This window comes from Microcebus murinus, chromosome 1, assembly GCF_040939455.1.
Source record: "Microcebus murinus isolate Inina chromosome 1, M.murinus_Inina_mat1.0, whole genome shotgun sequence".
NCBI classification, from domain to species: Eukaryota; Metazoa; Chordata; class Mammalia; order Primates; family Cheirogaleidae; genus Microcebus; species Microcebus murinus.
Window position 1 is genome coordinate 132,709,858 of NC_134104.1, and position 15,309 is coordinate 132,725,166.

Consider the following 15,309-nt stretch of genomic DNA (forward strand, 5'->3'; position numbering starts at 1 on the left):
GATGTCCTACAACACAACAAAAATCAATAGTGGATCAATATGGATCAACATGTTGGGTACGACCTTTTGTCCTAAGAGACAGTTAACAGCTGGGTTTAGTTTTACTGGGATTTATTTGAAGACTTGTAAAAGTAAATAATAGTGCATTTAAGAATATTTGCCTGCTTTGATTTAGTGAGTTTGGCAGGTGGCAGTGGCCTTTCAATGGCATATGGCTTTGAAATTACATCAATATATGCATACAATGTGTCTTTTCTTCTAGTTCATGCATCAAATTAATTAGTAAAGAATCCCTGGTTTAACATTTTGCAAGCAAATATTCCCTAGTGCTTGTTGAAGAAAATATAGTGAACATACAAAAGGGAAAAGAGTCTGAAAAGTTCTGCAAGAATTTTTAAGAATAGCAGAATGTCCAGACAGAGAGAAAGACACTGGTATTTTCTTGTAATCCTACAACACTACAAAAGACATATCCAGGAATGTTTAATAAGGCAACGTTAATTTCTCGTTTTCAAAGGTAAATTACTTGTAAGTAATTTAATATTAAATGGAATAGAGAACACACACTCAATCTATCTCAAATATCCCCATTAAGGAATTACCCAGCGTGTCCCTCCTAATAAATGAGAAATTCTGATGCCCTTCAAGAGAATGCAAAATTAAATGAAAATATAGATGGACAAGTCTGAATATGTTTTATGCTATAATCCCTTTCATGTTTCATATTTGGAATTTATAGAATAGCACCATATCTGGTAAAAATTAAACAGGGATTTTAGTTTTTAAAATATTTTCTTTATTTGTTTTCATACCAGGCTACTTTTAATTAAAGAAAAACAAATGATAAGTTTTATAGGAACCACAATTAAATAAATCACATTATGTTGTAAGATTAATTTCACAGAGAATTTTACCTTTGAAGGTCAAAAGACATAATATTCTTGCAAATTATGGAAACCTGTAAATTTGGCTTCCTATGCAATATCCTGTAGATCATATATAGAAAAAATGAGATTCTGGCATATCTGCACTAGAGTTCATACTATTTTCAAAAGCATTTCTATTTGGCAGTAGTTCCCTGAGTATAACCTGTTTGCCTCTTTTGTTTTTTTATAATACAAGAAATGTTTTACTGGTAGAAAATTAAATAGCACTATAAAGCCACAGTGTCTATTAAGATAAATGGATATTGCACTTGTTTTAATATTGGCTATTTTGAAGGATATTTCACTTTCTTTCATAGGGAGAGTTCATTTGACATGATTGCAGACATGTTAAACTTTAGGGACACAACGGCAAGGTAGAGTGTATCAGTTTCTGTTTTACATTCTTACAGTTTGATATGGTTACAGATTCTTTATAGTTTAGATGGTTAAGTAATATATTAAAATGCACATTTATAAATTCTAGCATGTCAACATTACAGTACTGTCAAAGACATCCCCCAAATATTTCACTAGTTATCTAAAATAAACTTTTAATATGAAATGCCAAGAAAAAGTTAAGTGAGTTTTTTAGTCTGAACCTGAACTCGAAAGAATTATCCCACTTCAAATGCCACAACACCTATCCATCAACGGGAAACCTTTTACATATTTTCTTCAGCAAAGAAGTCAACAATGCTCACTTTGGGCAATCCAGACACACGCATGCAAAATACAGCCTAGCAAACCAACTGAATCCAGCTTTCCTATATGAAGGAAAAAAGTGCTTGGCAATCTTGGTGCTCACAGAGACCTTCAATCACCTAGCAACCTCTCTTACTGCTGTTTTAAATTTCGAATATTCAGCGTTCAAATTCAAAGATTCGACGAAGCTGCTATAAACTGTAACTTTAAAGCAAAACGGAAACAAACAAACTGAAACTTTGAACACATTGAAGCGAAAATGGTCCCTACCTTTTTTTTGAGAGTACGATGGCAACTGCACTTGAGAAAAAGTAGGTTTCTCTTCAGTGAAATATTCAGGTTGGCTGTATCGATTCAGGGCCATGTCCAAGTCAGAGTCCTTGCTTTTAAACATGTTTCCAGGGTAACTACAGGTATAAGGCTGATTCACTGCCCAGGCCTGTTCCATATATATGTTGTTACTGGGCACAGCCTGAGCATCGCAACCACTATAACCCGGACTATCTTCAAAATACGCGTAATAATCAGTGGATGGCATGTAGCAATTGCTGCCGGCAGCTGGGTGCACTTCATAGATTTCTTGCATACAGTAGTTCATTTTGTTACTCTGGTTCGGTTTCTACTTTTACATATACACACACTCTACACATGCATTCACCAGCCCCATACACCCTGAGAGCCAGGCATATACGCCGAGAAGCAAACATACATACACATGAAATGAGAAGGGAAGATGAATAAACACCACCACCAACACAGCAACCCAGCCTGCTTTACTTTGTAATAGCACCTGATGTGCTAAAATCCTATTTAGACCGAGGTGTCTTTGGAGATTTTCTGCCATCCAAACATACTGGCAAGCAGATTTATGACTATCAAAGGTCTTAAGCTGTGCATGCAGCTAATTCCTGGGGAAGATGGCAGGCAGGTAGGAATGACCTCCACCCAAATAGGGGAGTGACAGCGAGAATGTTCCTCTTACTCTGAAGCTGCTAAGATGCATTTTATATGCTGTTTTTAACCCCTTTCAATGTGATTAGAAAATGATTACTCATTGTTATGTCATTTTGGTTGACAACTTAAGCATGAAACATTATAAAGACATCTTAGAGAATATCCTTGGATACACAGAAAATCCTAAAATCAATAATCTAGTTTATTAGCACAAACCAGAGAAAATCCAGCAGTAATGAGCCTGATGACTGACTCTGAAACATTAATCTAGTTGTGCAAATGTTGGTGGTTGAATCTGCTCTCACATGCTACTGATTGGCTTGTAATAGCAGGATTCAACCATCTTCCCATGACACACGGGCCCCTTTGGTTTTTAAAATATGCCAAGGAAGGTCACTTTTGAGGATGCTGCTGATGTGTGTATATGAGTTCTATTCAGTTCCTTGCACTTGATAATTTTCTACATCGTAAGCACTAATCTACATGAGACAGAAAGCTTAAATTAACTTTGTTCAATTCTGCATTTATGTTTTGTTTACAAGGGCATGAGAGAGTCAGTGTGCCAGTGCCCCATATGAGGAATACACCCCTGTACTATAGGGATTACAATGTATTATATTACAATATAGCAGTTTACCTTTTCTATTTCTGCTTAACAGCATTCTGATTAGTAATATGTATGTGTACAATATATGTATGTGTACAATATGTATGTGTACAATATGTGTACGTCTATCATTTTATTTACATTCAAGTCTGCTTTTGACATTACATTTTGAGACTTAATGCGATTTAAGGAGTGTTCATGTACTTAGTATTTAAAGATAGTGATCCAAAAGAGAAATATATTTTCTGTAAGAATCACCATATCTTTTAACTAAGAAGTTAACAACATCAAGTTAGACTGTAAATGCTTGATAATAAGATTACTGATGGTATTTTGTCCCTGTGGATGGCGGTCAGTATGTATAGGTCCACATGGATGCATAGGTTCTAGACCATGACATCAGTAAGGATGGATACCGCTTTCTTTTAAGGTAGGGGTTCCTTCTCTTTCTCCTGGGATCTATTTGCAGGGCTGGGCCTCAGGTGGTGACATTCACATTTGGGTTCCTGCTGGTCCATGAATGTGTGACGTTGTGGGTATTTTTCTCCAAAGAAACGATAGACAATAAATACTATAATATTCAACAGTGAGACCAGACCTTTGCTTTGGACATGTAGCTCCAGTCTTCAATTGCAACGAGGAAGTCTGGGGCAGGGACTTATGGCCGGAGAAAGGAGGGTATTACAGTCACTCAACAAACTATGGGATGCTTGTTAAGCACAAAGCAGGGAGGTGGTGGCTACAGATATGGCTATTCAAAAAAAAAAAAAAAAAAAACAAAACAACAATCACAGTCCTTGTCACTAAGTAGCTGAATAGCATGTGTATCAAATGCACAAAGTGAAGTGGATTACTGTTGTGCAGTCTTTAAGTGCTGAGGTTTTTATAAATGTAGTAAAGGAGCCTTTGACTCAAGGGAAGAAGTGAGGAATCATAGAACAAGCAAAAGATGAGACAAAAATGAGAGAAGAGACCCAGGCAAACCCACGTGGAGGTTAGTAATAAGACTCTTTGAAAAACTGCAACTGAACTATAAAACAAGTAAAGGAAAGTTCTCCAACTGGTATCTTTGAACTTGGAAAATGAATTGCAACATCCTAGAAAGCATGAACCTTACCATGAGAACTAAAAAAAACACAGCTAACAGTTTAATAGTATTTTTTATTTTCCAATTACTCTTAAAACAAATAGATTTATTCACAAGTGTTTTTAAGAACACATACACATAATATTACAATTAACATTTTCTCTCTACTGAAAATGTCAAAACATTTCATTGGAAGCAATAACTTATTTTCTGAAAACTCCAGGAAAAAGAATACAGGCCTTATGTTTTTTTGTCTGATCTAATTTATTTATCTCAAATTTACCAAAACGAATCGGAAAATTAACCTTTCAATAAAGCAGTTTCCTTTCCTGGCAGACACACATGTTCTAAAGCCTCTTTTTTAAAGCCTCTTTTTCTGGTTAAGAGTTGGTTGTTGAATCCATCCGATTTTGCAGTTTGGCCCAGTACATTTCCTGGCTCCCTCTCTGTTTCACTGAAGGCACAAATCCAAGCAATTTCTTGCTTTTCACCAGCAAAAATATCAAATAAAGTCAGGGCCTCAACTGTCATTCCAAAGGAACACTTAAAAATGATTTTGAGAAATCTCCAAATGTGCTTGAACAATTGGAGAGTTATTCTCTTCCCCAGAACTGGATATAGATACTGCAGTGAAAAAGGAAAGAATGGCAGCTGAAAACTTACTTACTTCTCTCTCAATTGTTACTAAACATTTGGAAGAGCCTGAGAGTCAACAACATTTTTATCGATTTTTTTTTTTTTAAAATATCCTGAATTCCCTCATAAGTCTTTAAATAGAAAAAAGTTTCAAAGCATATTGAAGAGAACCTACTTCCTCACACACTTTTACTGTTTGGAGAAAACAGAACAAAACATTCTGAAATGCACTCCTTGTCACAGCAAGTGGGAATACTCTTTAATTGTAATGAACGCATATAATTCTCATTACTATGAAAATGGAGTTGAACACTCACATTGAACTTGAAATGTGGTCCCTCACATCCTGATAGAAGCAATCGCATCTGTCACCTGTGATCCATCTTGCATGCTTCTTTGTAAAGTCAATAAAGCAATCTAAGCATATTATGTGTCACAAATGGGGTGAGCTTCGGGAAGGTTGTTTTCTTCTTTCCTTGACTGACTGCTCTAATTTAGTTATTTAAAGAGAAGCTTAAGAGTTATTTGACTCATAGTGCGTCAAGCTGCCTTAAGTAAACTCAGGAGGGCTTTAATAATTCTCGTTAGAAGTGTTTCAATCAACAATAATTTATTTTATAAATATATATATATACACACACCTTTGTTTATGCCTGGAAGGAAATAACATGAAAGGATAAGACTAACCTATGTTTGGAAAACCTCATAGGTGAACAACAAATCCTCAAAGTCTCTGAAGGAGGAAAACTGTTTCTCTTTCTCTTTTTCCTCTATTTTCAGCTGTGTTGGTTCTCAAATACCATCGCACATTGAAATCACCTGAGAAACCTGAAAAAACTGATGCTTAGGTGTCACTCCTAGAAAGTCTGACTTAATCAACATGGGGTGAAACTTCAGCATCATGATTTTTAAGTTCCCTAAGTTATTTGCATAGGCAGCAAAACTCCAGAACCCCTGTTCTACTACTAGGTATTGGATTCCAGTCCCTGCACCATGGACCAGGGCATCATGCCTACACACTCCTTTGTCTTCATTTGCAGTTTCACTGCACGTTTCCCTTAGTTCTTAGGAATCTAGCCTCCACATCCCAACCTGGCTTCAACTGCCTTTGAGTTACCTAGTTAGGTAGAGGAGACAGTTCAAGGAGCCATGAGAGGGAAGAATGAAACACAAGGAAGTGTAATAGACTTAATGTGGGGACACAGGAAGAATCTTCTAGGGAGCCAGGGACAGTGTCACAGCCGGCTTTTGAAGAGTATGTAGGACCTCAACAGTGGAGACCTGAGGTAGGAGACCCAGCTGAGTGGAAATGTCTTAGGGAGAGTGCTATCAACCAGCTCTACTTGTAAAAAGGCACATAAAAAAAAAGATAACTGATCAACCTTAAGGCAACTTATGATATACTTCTAATGTCTACTCTAATGATTGTTCTTGCTTTCTGCTTTGGTAACTGAACCTCTAAATTTTAGTTGAGTCATGGCCCCTGGGAAAAAAACCATATTCCCCATCTTCTCTTTTACCTTTATGTGTCTATGTGACTAACTTCTGGCCAATGAGATGTAATAGAAGAAATGTTGTAGAGAAGTTTCTAGGAAACTTAAAAGACAACCTAGAAGACAACTGTTGTGTGGCATTTGCTGCTCCTCCTTTGTTTTGTCCTCCTGCTGTCTGTGATGTGATGGCTGGAGCCCCAGCCACCATTTTGGTCCAAGAGCACAGGGCCATGCTCTAGGGATGGTAGAAGAATGAGCTGTCACAGTTTCCTTTTTGTAAAATAGGACAGTAGTACCCACCTAATTGGTTATTGTGAATATTAAGTGAATTTATATAAGTAAAGCACTTAGAATGGCAACTGGGATAGTAAGTGACATATATACATAATAATAACTATTATCAAAGTGCCTCAGACCTTGTCTTGGGCTACTTTCTCTTCCAGTCTGCATTGTCACTCAAGGTCAGGGACAAGCACACTTCAGCCTGTGAGCCAGAGATGGCCTATCACCTGTTCTGTAAATAAAGTTTTATTAGAACACAGCCATGTTTATTGTCTACGCCTGCTTTTGTGCTACAATGGCAGAGTTGAGTAGTTGCAAGAAAGGCTGTATAGTCTTCTGACAATATTTACTATTTGGCACTTCAGAGAAAAAAATCTGCCAACCCCTAGGCTCTAGGTGATCTCATCTTGTCTCATAGCTTGAAATAACAATTATATGTTGATCACATCCAAGTGCACATCTCCATCCCAGATGTCTCCTCTGAAGCAAGAATCTTATATCCAACCATCCACCTGACACCTCCATTTGCACAACCAGTGGGTAGGCACCTCCAACTTAATTCCTTCTAAAAAAGCCTGTTCTTTTCACTGTCTTCCCATCTCAGCACTACCATCCACCTAGGGGCTCAAGCAAATAACCTTGGAGCCCTCCCTTCTTCCCTTTACTACCTATGTCCAATCCATTAGTGAGTTCATTGGTCCTTCCTCCAGAATATATTTTTAACCCTACCACCTCTCTATCTCCACTGCCATCATCCTAGCCCAAACCGTCATCGTCTCCTATCAGGACTCCCCAGAGGCCTCCTCCCTGACCTGGAGGCACTTTAATCCTTTCTTGATACAGCAACCAAAGAGTGATGTTTTACAAAGTGCAAATCAGATCATGTGGCTTCCCTGCTTAAAAGCTTCAGTGGCTTCTTACTGCATTTAGAATAAAACCCAAACCTTTCACCAGGAGGTGGCCCTTCCCCACTTCACATCAACCCTCCTCCTTCCCTGACACAAGCCAAAACAGCGTCCTTGTTGTCCCTTGAACACTCCAAGTGTTTGCCTGTCTCAAGAACCCTGCACACGCTCTTACCTCTGTCTGAAATGTCCCTCCCTTCAGCTCCTCACAGGGCAGAACGCTTCTCATCCTTCAGGGCTGAACTTAAATGTCACTTTCTCTGAGTTTTGGGAGCCTGTTGGTTCCATTATAGGCCTGAAGTCTCTTGACACCCCTCACATCGACAACATTTGCTCTCTCAGAAAAACACAGAGGACTCTCAGTGCACCAAGATCTAGGTGCATTTTTTTTTGTAAAGAAAGATAAAATGCTACATATTGCAATAAGTGGATTATCTGACATTCAGAAAGTTTCCAGGAGTCTAAAATCGATCCATTTTGCTCTTTTCTATCTTTGCCACTAGAGAACAGGAGACTTGTTTATTAAGCCTCCTTCAATTGGGGTAATTTTTAGAATTATGAATATGTGTCATCCCTGCCAATCATCTCTGCCCCAAGAAAGGTTATAAAAAGGGTGAAAACATGTCCTGCCCTCTAGGAGCTGCCCAAATTGAGGAAAGTTCCCTTTATAAATGCAAAGAGGTGTGGGTCCAGATCTTACCATCCAAGTGCTGAAAGCATTATTTATTTATTTATTTTTGAGACAGAGTCTCCCTCTGTTGCCCTGGCTAGAGTGCCGTGGCATCAGCCTAGCTCACAGCAACCTCAAACCCCTGGGCACAGGCAATCCTCCCGCCTCAGCCTCCCAAGTAGCTGGGACTACAGGCATGTGCCACCATGCCCGGCTAATTTTTTCTATATATTTTTAGTTGACCAATTAATTTCTTTCTATTTTTAGTAGAGACAGGGTCTCGCTCTTGTTCAGGCTGGTTTCAAACTCCTGACCTTGAGCGATCCTCCCGCCTCGGCCTCCCAGAGTGCTAGGATTACAGGCGTGAGCCACCGTGCCCGGCTGAAAGCATACTTTAAATGTTAGGCAATATATTTTGGGAGAAACTAAGGGATGCACTTAGTTTCAAACTAAAACTTTTTGAGTGGCTTTGTTGGTCTTTTGATGTCTGGAATCTTTTGACTCAATGTTTTTTAAAAAGTATTCCAAATGATTCCAACTCCAGGGATAGGAGCAGGGACAAACACCTGGGACCACTCTGTTTTAGAGTAGCCCTCCCCAAAGCCCCCAATATATATGGGAAATTTATGGAAGCTGAGACCTCTCCTAGGTTTTCCCAGGATCCTGGGATATTACAGCTGGAATTTCTGAGCTGTGCATTCCATATGTCTTTTATTTGACTTATGAGAAAACCGAGTCCCCAAGGGATGAAGTGACTTGTTACACAGTAATGGTAGTTATTGGGACCAGGAATCACTCCTGTGTTGGCTATATCAGTCTTCTTATTCCAGGTGAGGTCTTAATTTCTTCAACTAAGCCTAGCACTTTAGGGTTAAAATCTAAAGGGGAGTAAAGGGACTTGTCCCAGGCCTGCGATTTTCATCAAATTATATGAAGCCTTGAGTCACTTAGGATTATGCTAAACTATGTTTTAGAAACTTTTACTTCCTCACTCCTAGATGTGTTAATTAGCATGGCTCCTCCTCCCCTTCCCCATTATTGTAATTATATAATTCTTATTTAATGAATGCCATGGCTACTGGATTAATATTTAGATGGTGTTCCCAAAGTGGTCCAATAATACCAGTCCCAAGAGATGTTCTGAAGAAAAAACAATAAAAAGAGGTTCTTTGGTCAAATGAGTTGGTGAAATGATGCATTGTATACCCCTGCTCTTGGATATTCACAGGCACACAGACAAAAAAAAAAAATTGGTGAACTTTGTATGACTTTGTATAACAGCATTTCCCAAACACCTCTGATCAGAGAACCCTGTGTATCTTGTAACACCTGTTACAAGTGGTCTATAAAACATACATTGAGAAACCTAGTAGTCTGCTCTGTTGGATATATGTGCCTGAGGTAAGGCTGTCTGCAGGGGTACATCACCTGAAGGATGGTGTGTATTTCGGATAATGTACCAAGAACCTGGGAAGCTGCTGAAGGAGAGTTCCTTTGTGTTGGTCTTTATCAAGGAGGAAAGCTACTGGCCAGAAGAGGCAGGCTGGACAATGGAAGCGCAAATCCTCAGGTAGCCACAGGATGAAACTAAGGTTTCTGGGCTCTTGAATTAAGTCTGCTTTGGTAGCAATAGAAACTCAAAGCTCTTTTCTTTTAAAACATTGTACTCTGAACTTGTTTCTAATTTTTTCTCCTTTGGTATTTTAATAAAAGCTTTTTGATAGTTCTAGCCTGTTTACAGCTCTACAAAAGGGTGCCAAGGGGAGAATTTTGCTTATAATAAATCCATTACTGAGCAGAATGTACTTTTACAAAAATGTGCTTGAAAAAGTGGTTTACTAGCAAAAAAGGAATGGATTCTGATCTGATGCAATGGCAAAAAAAAAAAAAAAATGGACCTGATGAAAACACTAAAGCAGGAACAAGACATTCTTGGGGCCCAACTTGATGGAAGCAGGCCCAGTGATTGAATTGAGAGATTTCCAAGGGGAAGGAGATTCTTATCAAGGCAGTCCTGGTGGCCTCCTCAACCTGGACACTCTCTTTCTGGGTCTAAGGTCAGAAGGTTGTATGTTTTATTTCACTAAGGTAGGATAATTTCCCTAGCACATTCATGCAAAAGATACCACAAACCCAGTTATAGCAGACTCTTAACTACATGAAATACATCAATTGCTAGAATGAGTGAGTTAAAGAAAGCAGCTCTTTGTAGTTCTACAAAGATTATAAAACATGACTCCAAAATACCTAGGTCAGTGATTCTCAAAGGGTGATGCCTGAACAGCAACATTAGCATACTTGGAAACTTCTTAGGAATGCAATTCTATAGTCCCACCCCTGACCAATTGGATCAGAAACTCTAGGGAGTGGGGCCAGCAAGCCCTACAGGGGATTCTAATGTAGGTTGAAGTTTGAGAACCATTGCCTTCGTGGAAGGCTGAAGTTGCTCCATAAACTGGTCTGTGTCAACTTTTCCAGGCTTAGCTGTGACCTTGAGCCCTGGATTCTCAAAGCTCCTTCCTGTCTTCTGTTTCTGTTTCCTCCTGGCCCTGGCAGGTGTATTGGCTTTGTCCTTCATCTGAACTTTTAGGCCTAATTGGTCTAGGATTAATGGCATGCTCCATGTGGCCAGTGCAGCTTAATTTTCCTGGCCTCCACTTTGGGTTTTGGTGACCAAGCACTACCAGTATAATAGTACTTAGCGAACTTTGTCATTGACACTCAAGACTCTCATGAGGAACGGTGACTTCTGACATCTTTGGGTCTCTGGACCCCAACTATCTTTTATTCCTATGTCTTGCTGCTTTCTCACATAACCCAAATGCTGGCCATTTGTCGTTTTGTTGAACAGCCTCTCTCTGCCTTGGTCACACTGTCCCCTTCTGATCCACACGATGACCCAAGCACTGTGCTCACTACTTTCATATCTTTTATATCACTTAAGCTTTACAGCAATCTTGTAGGAATATAGCACTGTTCCTGTTTTAGAGATGAGAAAACTGAGACCTGAACAGGTTACAGAACTTGTCCAAGGTCATAAGGCTGAGAAGTGGCGATTTCAATGCAGGTTTATTTGTCTGCAAACTTCATGTTTATGTCCAAAACAGTGTGCCTCCCTTTTGCTGCCCTTATGCCATTAGTAGCGTATGTTGGGATCTGAGATACTGTGGGACTATGGTGATCTGACATGCAGCGATTCTTCATGGTTTGTCATTTGTCCTCTTTGAGGGGTCCAGAAAATTAATCATTCCAGAAAAGGGAATTTATACACTCAAAATGTTACTACACAATCCTTGCCGGATGTTTAGCCCATGAAATTCTCTTTTGCAAATTGAGAAATAATATAACAGTTTGATTTCAGCCTAAAGTCAAGATTTGTTCCATTTGTTTTCAAGTAATGGGTCATGAAGCCTGAAATTCCCAGATACATTTGTGCTATTTCAAGGCCTCTTTTGCAAAGTATTTTCAGTGGCTGGAGGACTGTTAATTAATGACAGTTCTAACAAGCAACTTGCATATAACAGCCCACAGAATAACCAAGGGTTTTATTCTGACTGATATTTCCTCAGGCCAAAAGTAAATTATAAAGTCTTCTTGTGCTTTGAGAGAATGAGATACTATTCAAAAGGTGCTCAGGCTCCAGACCAAAAGAAAAATGTACACTAAAGTGAATACACAATAGTGTCCTTAAGGCTGGGGGTTGAAAAAAAAGTAAGACGTTTGAAATATATTTTGGACCACTGTTACCATCATTGCATTCTTTTCTTTTCTAAGCCAACAGTGGACTGTCTACTCTTTTTCAAGAAGGAACATTTGATTCAAAAGCAAACCTTAATGGCTCTAGTATAGTCTGACATGACTTGGCCATCATGGTCTAGAAAAAATACAATAATATTTCAGTTTTGGTTCAACTTTAATTAGAACACTGGCTAAATAATAATGATGAGGTCTATTGCTTGGTATTTTCATAACTAAATAATAAGATTGGTTAGGGAGGTATTGCCATTCATTTTTGTAGGGTAGAAAATTAGGTGGTTTTCTCACGCTTACATAGGTACTAAGGGAAAAAGTATCGAATTTAGATCCTTGAATTCCTATTCCAGAACTCACTCATCCCACTTCCCTACTCTGCTTATCTTAGTAGAAAATTATTTTAATGTTTTGAAATTTCTGAGCAACTAATTAGACATTTTAAGAAATTATAAGATGACTTCAGTGATGTATCTGTTTTTCCAAAGATGTGCCTAATTTAATGCCACTTCATATATTTATTGTTGGTAATATGTCCGTTTCCCTCTAACTCTAGAAAAAAGCATGCTCTTCAATATTTTATGTTTTTGTGAATATCACTTATGCTTTGCAAGAATATCACATAGCCAAAAGAATACAAATATTGTATTCTTTCATTCAATCACCTATAGCAAATATATGCATTTCCCCTTAGTTTAATCTGTCAAGATGATTATTTCATTGTAATTCACACTTACTGACTTGATTTCAAAAGTTGAGTGGTTGTTTGAGTGGAATGGTTTTGAATTTAATAGCTGTAGTATACTTTCTTTATCCTGGAATAACATGTCAGAGATTAATTTTAAAACAAATTTCCCTAATAATAGGAATAAAGAATGAATGATTAAATAATCTGCATTTGCTTTGCTTTTTCACTTTTAAGAAGAACTAGTACAAAATCTAGGCTATGCCACAATTGATATAGTTTTCAAAAGATTTATTCTTTGTCACTAAAGGCTCCAGTCCTACACTATACTTGAAAACATTATAAAGAATAATCAAAGGTAAAAAGTTCAAAATACTGATCCATGCTACAACATGGGGTGAACCTGCAAAACAATATGCTAAGGGGAAGATGCCAGCCATAAAAGACCATGCATTAGAGCATTTTATTTTTGTGAAGGGTTCAGAGAAGGCAAATCTCTATGGATAGAAAGTAGATAAGTGGTTGCCAGGGGCTAGGTACAGGAATTGAGAGTAACTGTAAATTGGTTTAAAGTTTCTTTCGTGGTGATGGGAATATTCTAATATAAGATCACGGTAATGGGTGTACAACTCTGTAAGTACACTAACAATCATCAAGCTGTACACTTAAAACAGAGGGATTTGATGGTATGTAAATTATATCTCAATGAAGCTTACAAAAATAGCTGTGGTGTTACAAATAGCTTCAGCTGATTAAAACCGATTCTAAATAAAAGAATTAAAAAGTTCACATCATTTACACATCACTACTACTATATATGTTATTCTCCCAGATCTAATGAAGATGCACCGTAGGAGGAAGGCATGGGCCCTGCTCTGAAATTTACAACCTGACTAAAGATACATAGCAATAAACACAAAATAATACCCTGCACAGTGAATACTTCAAGTATTAAGTAAACAAGGAGTGAAATGGAATTATTATTTCTAAAATGACACATGTTAAATTCTTCATTATTCTCTCCTAAGACAAATTCCAGCCAGCCCATGGAGTTTGCATCATTGTTTGGTTGTCCACAGAGTTGCTGCTCATTTCAAGCCTAGACTCAAAGCTCTGCCTACATTTTCTGTTTGAAAATCTCATTAAGGAAGGAGTGTGCTTAACTTTTTATTCTCAGCACATAGTACAGTATTGGGAACATAGAACACACTCAAAAACATTTTTGACATAAACCAAGATGAAATTAACAATCTCTGGTGAATCAAACAGGCATGTGTAGAAGCTACAGTAAGATAAGTCAGAGCACAGTAAGTACTTTTGTAAAATTTCATGATGGCATAAAGGAAAAAATAATTCATCCTGATGGGAAATGGAGACTCACAGAGGAAGTCATATTTGAACTGGGCCTTGGAAGATGAGTAGAATAAAAGAGGATTTGTAAAAGAGTTTTCAAAAATAGGATCTTCTTTTTTGATAGGGTTGTTTGGAAAAACAAGCACCACACGTACTCACCATCAAATTGTTTTTAACTGATTAATACTTAAGTGTACATATAGTAATAACATTCATTGGGTGTTGGGCAGATAGGGGGGAAGGGGGATGGGTATATACATACATAATGGGTGCTGTGTGCACTATCTGGGGGATGGACACACTTGAAGCTCTGACTCAGGTGGGGCAAAGGCAATATATGTAACCTAAACATTTGTACCCCCATAATATGCTGAAATAAAAAAAAATAAAAATAAAGAAAACCCAAAAAACACCCTCCCCCTCAAATTAGGATCTTCTTTATGTTGGTACTCCTAAAATCCAAATCAAAAAATGGTGAATTAAAATTTTTCATTTCATTTCAAATGTCAAAGTGTTCTAGAAAGATACACAGAAACTATCAAGATTAACCCAAGATAGATGTACTCCAATCTTAGTGTTTTATAATTTAACATAACTGGATTGTGGCAAGAAAACAACGTCCAGTCAAAACATGAGCATAAAGTGGCAGCATCTGTCTGTTACCCACGGGAAAGTCTACAGATGGGGTACACTCTGCTTCTCACCCCTACTACAGAGAAAGGTGTTCCCCAGGTAAGTATCACCCTGTCATTCCAACCTTAAAAATGTCAGAGGTGACAGAAACCCAAGGAACTTCTGCTCTTGAGACATTCACCCTTAGAGCATTGAACGGACATTTCATAAGAGGACTTTCAGAAAATACACTTTCTTCTAACCCTGTGCAATAATGAGCAGCTCGCTCATAAGGAGGTGGGCTTTGAACACTAGGCTATCGGTGATTTGGAAGATATTGGAAACGATTTCTGATTCACGTAACTAAATTCAAATTTTTATAGGAACAAAGATCATGTAATACAACAATTTTTTAGTATTTCTGCCCCAAATGCATAATCTGATTTTAATCATGAGGAAACACCAGATAAACATAATTAAGGGACATTCTACAAAATAATCAGCCTGCATTTCTTCGAGAATATTCATGCCACGAAAGACGAAGAAAAATTGAAACTGTTTGAGACTAAAATGAACCCGGAAGACATTACATGAAATGAAATAGGTAAGGCACAGACAGAAAAACACTGTGATCTCATGTGTATGTG

General features: G+C 38.0%; 1 protein-coding gene across 18 annotated transcripts in view; it reads right to left on the reverse strand.

The window, feature by feature from the left end:
* THRB (thyroid hormone receptor beta) overlaps positions 1-15,309 on the reverse strand; it is a 359,669-nt gene that overhangs the window by 38,831 nt on the left and 305,529 nt on the right. Inside the window, exon 1 of one of the 18 annotated variants that reach the window (XM_076005770.1) lies at positions 1,899-3,805. The exons of the other annotated variants lie outside the window; for them this stretch is intronic. Coding sequence (XP_075861885.1) covers positions 1,899-2,226 — 328 coding nt within the window. The 5' untranslated portion in view covers positions 2,227-3,805. Of the gene's footprint in view, positions 1-1,898; positions 3,806-15,309 lie in introns of those variants that run through there. 18 annotated transcript variants of the gene reach the window in all.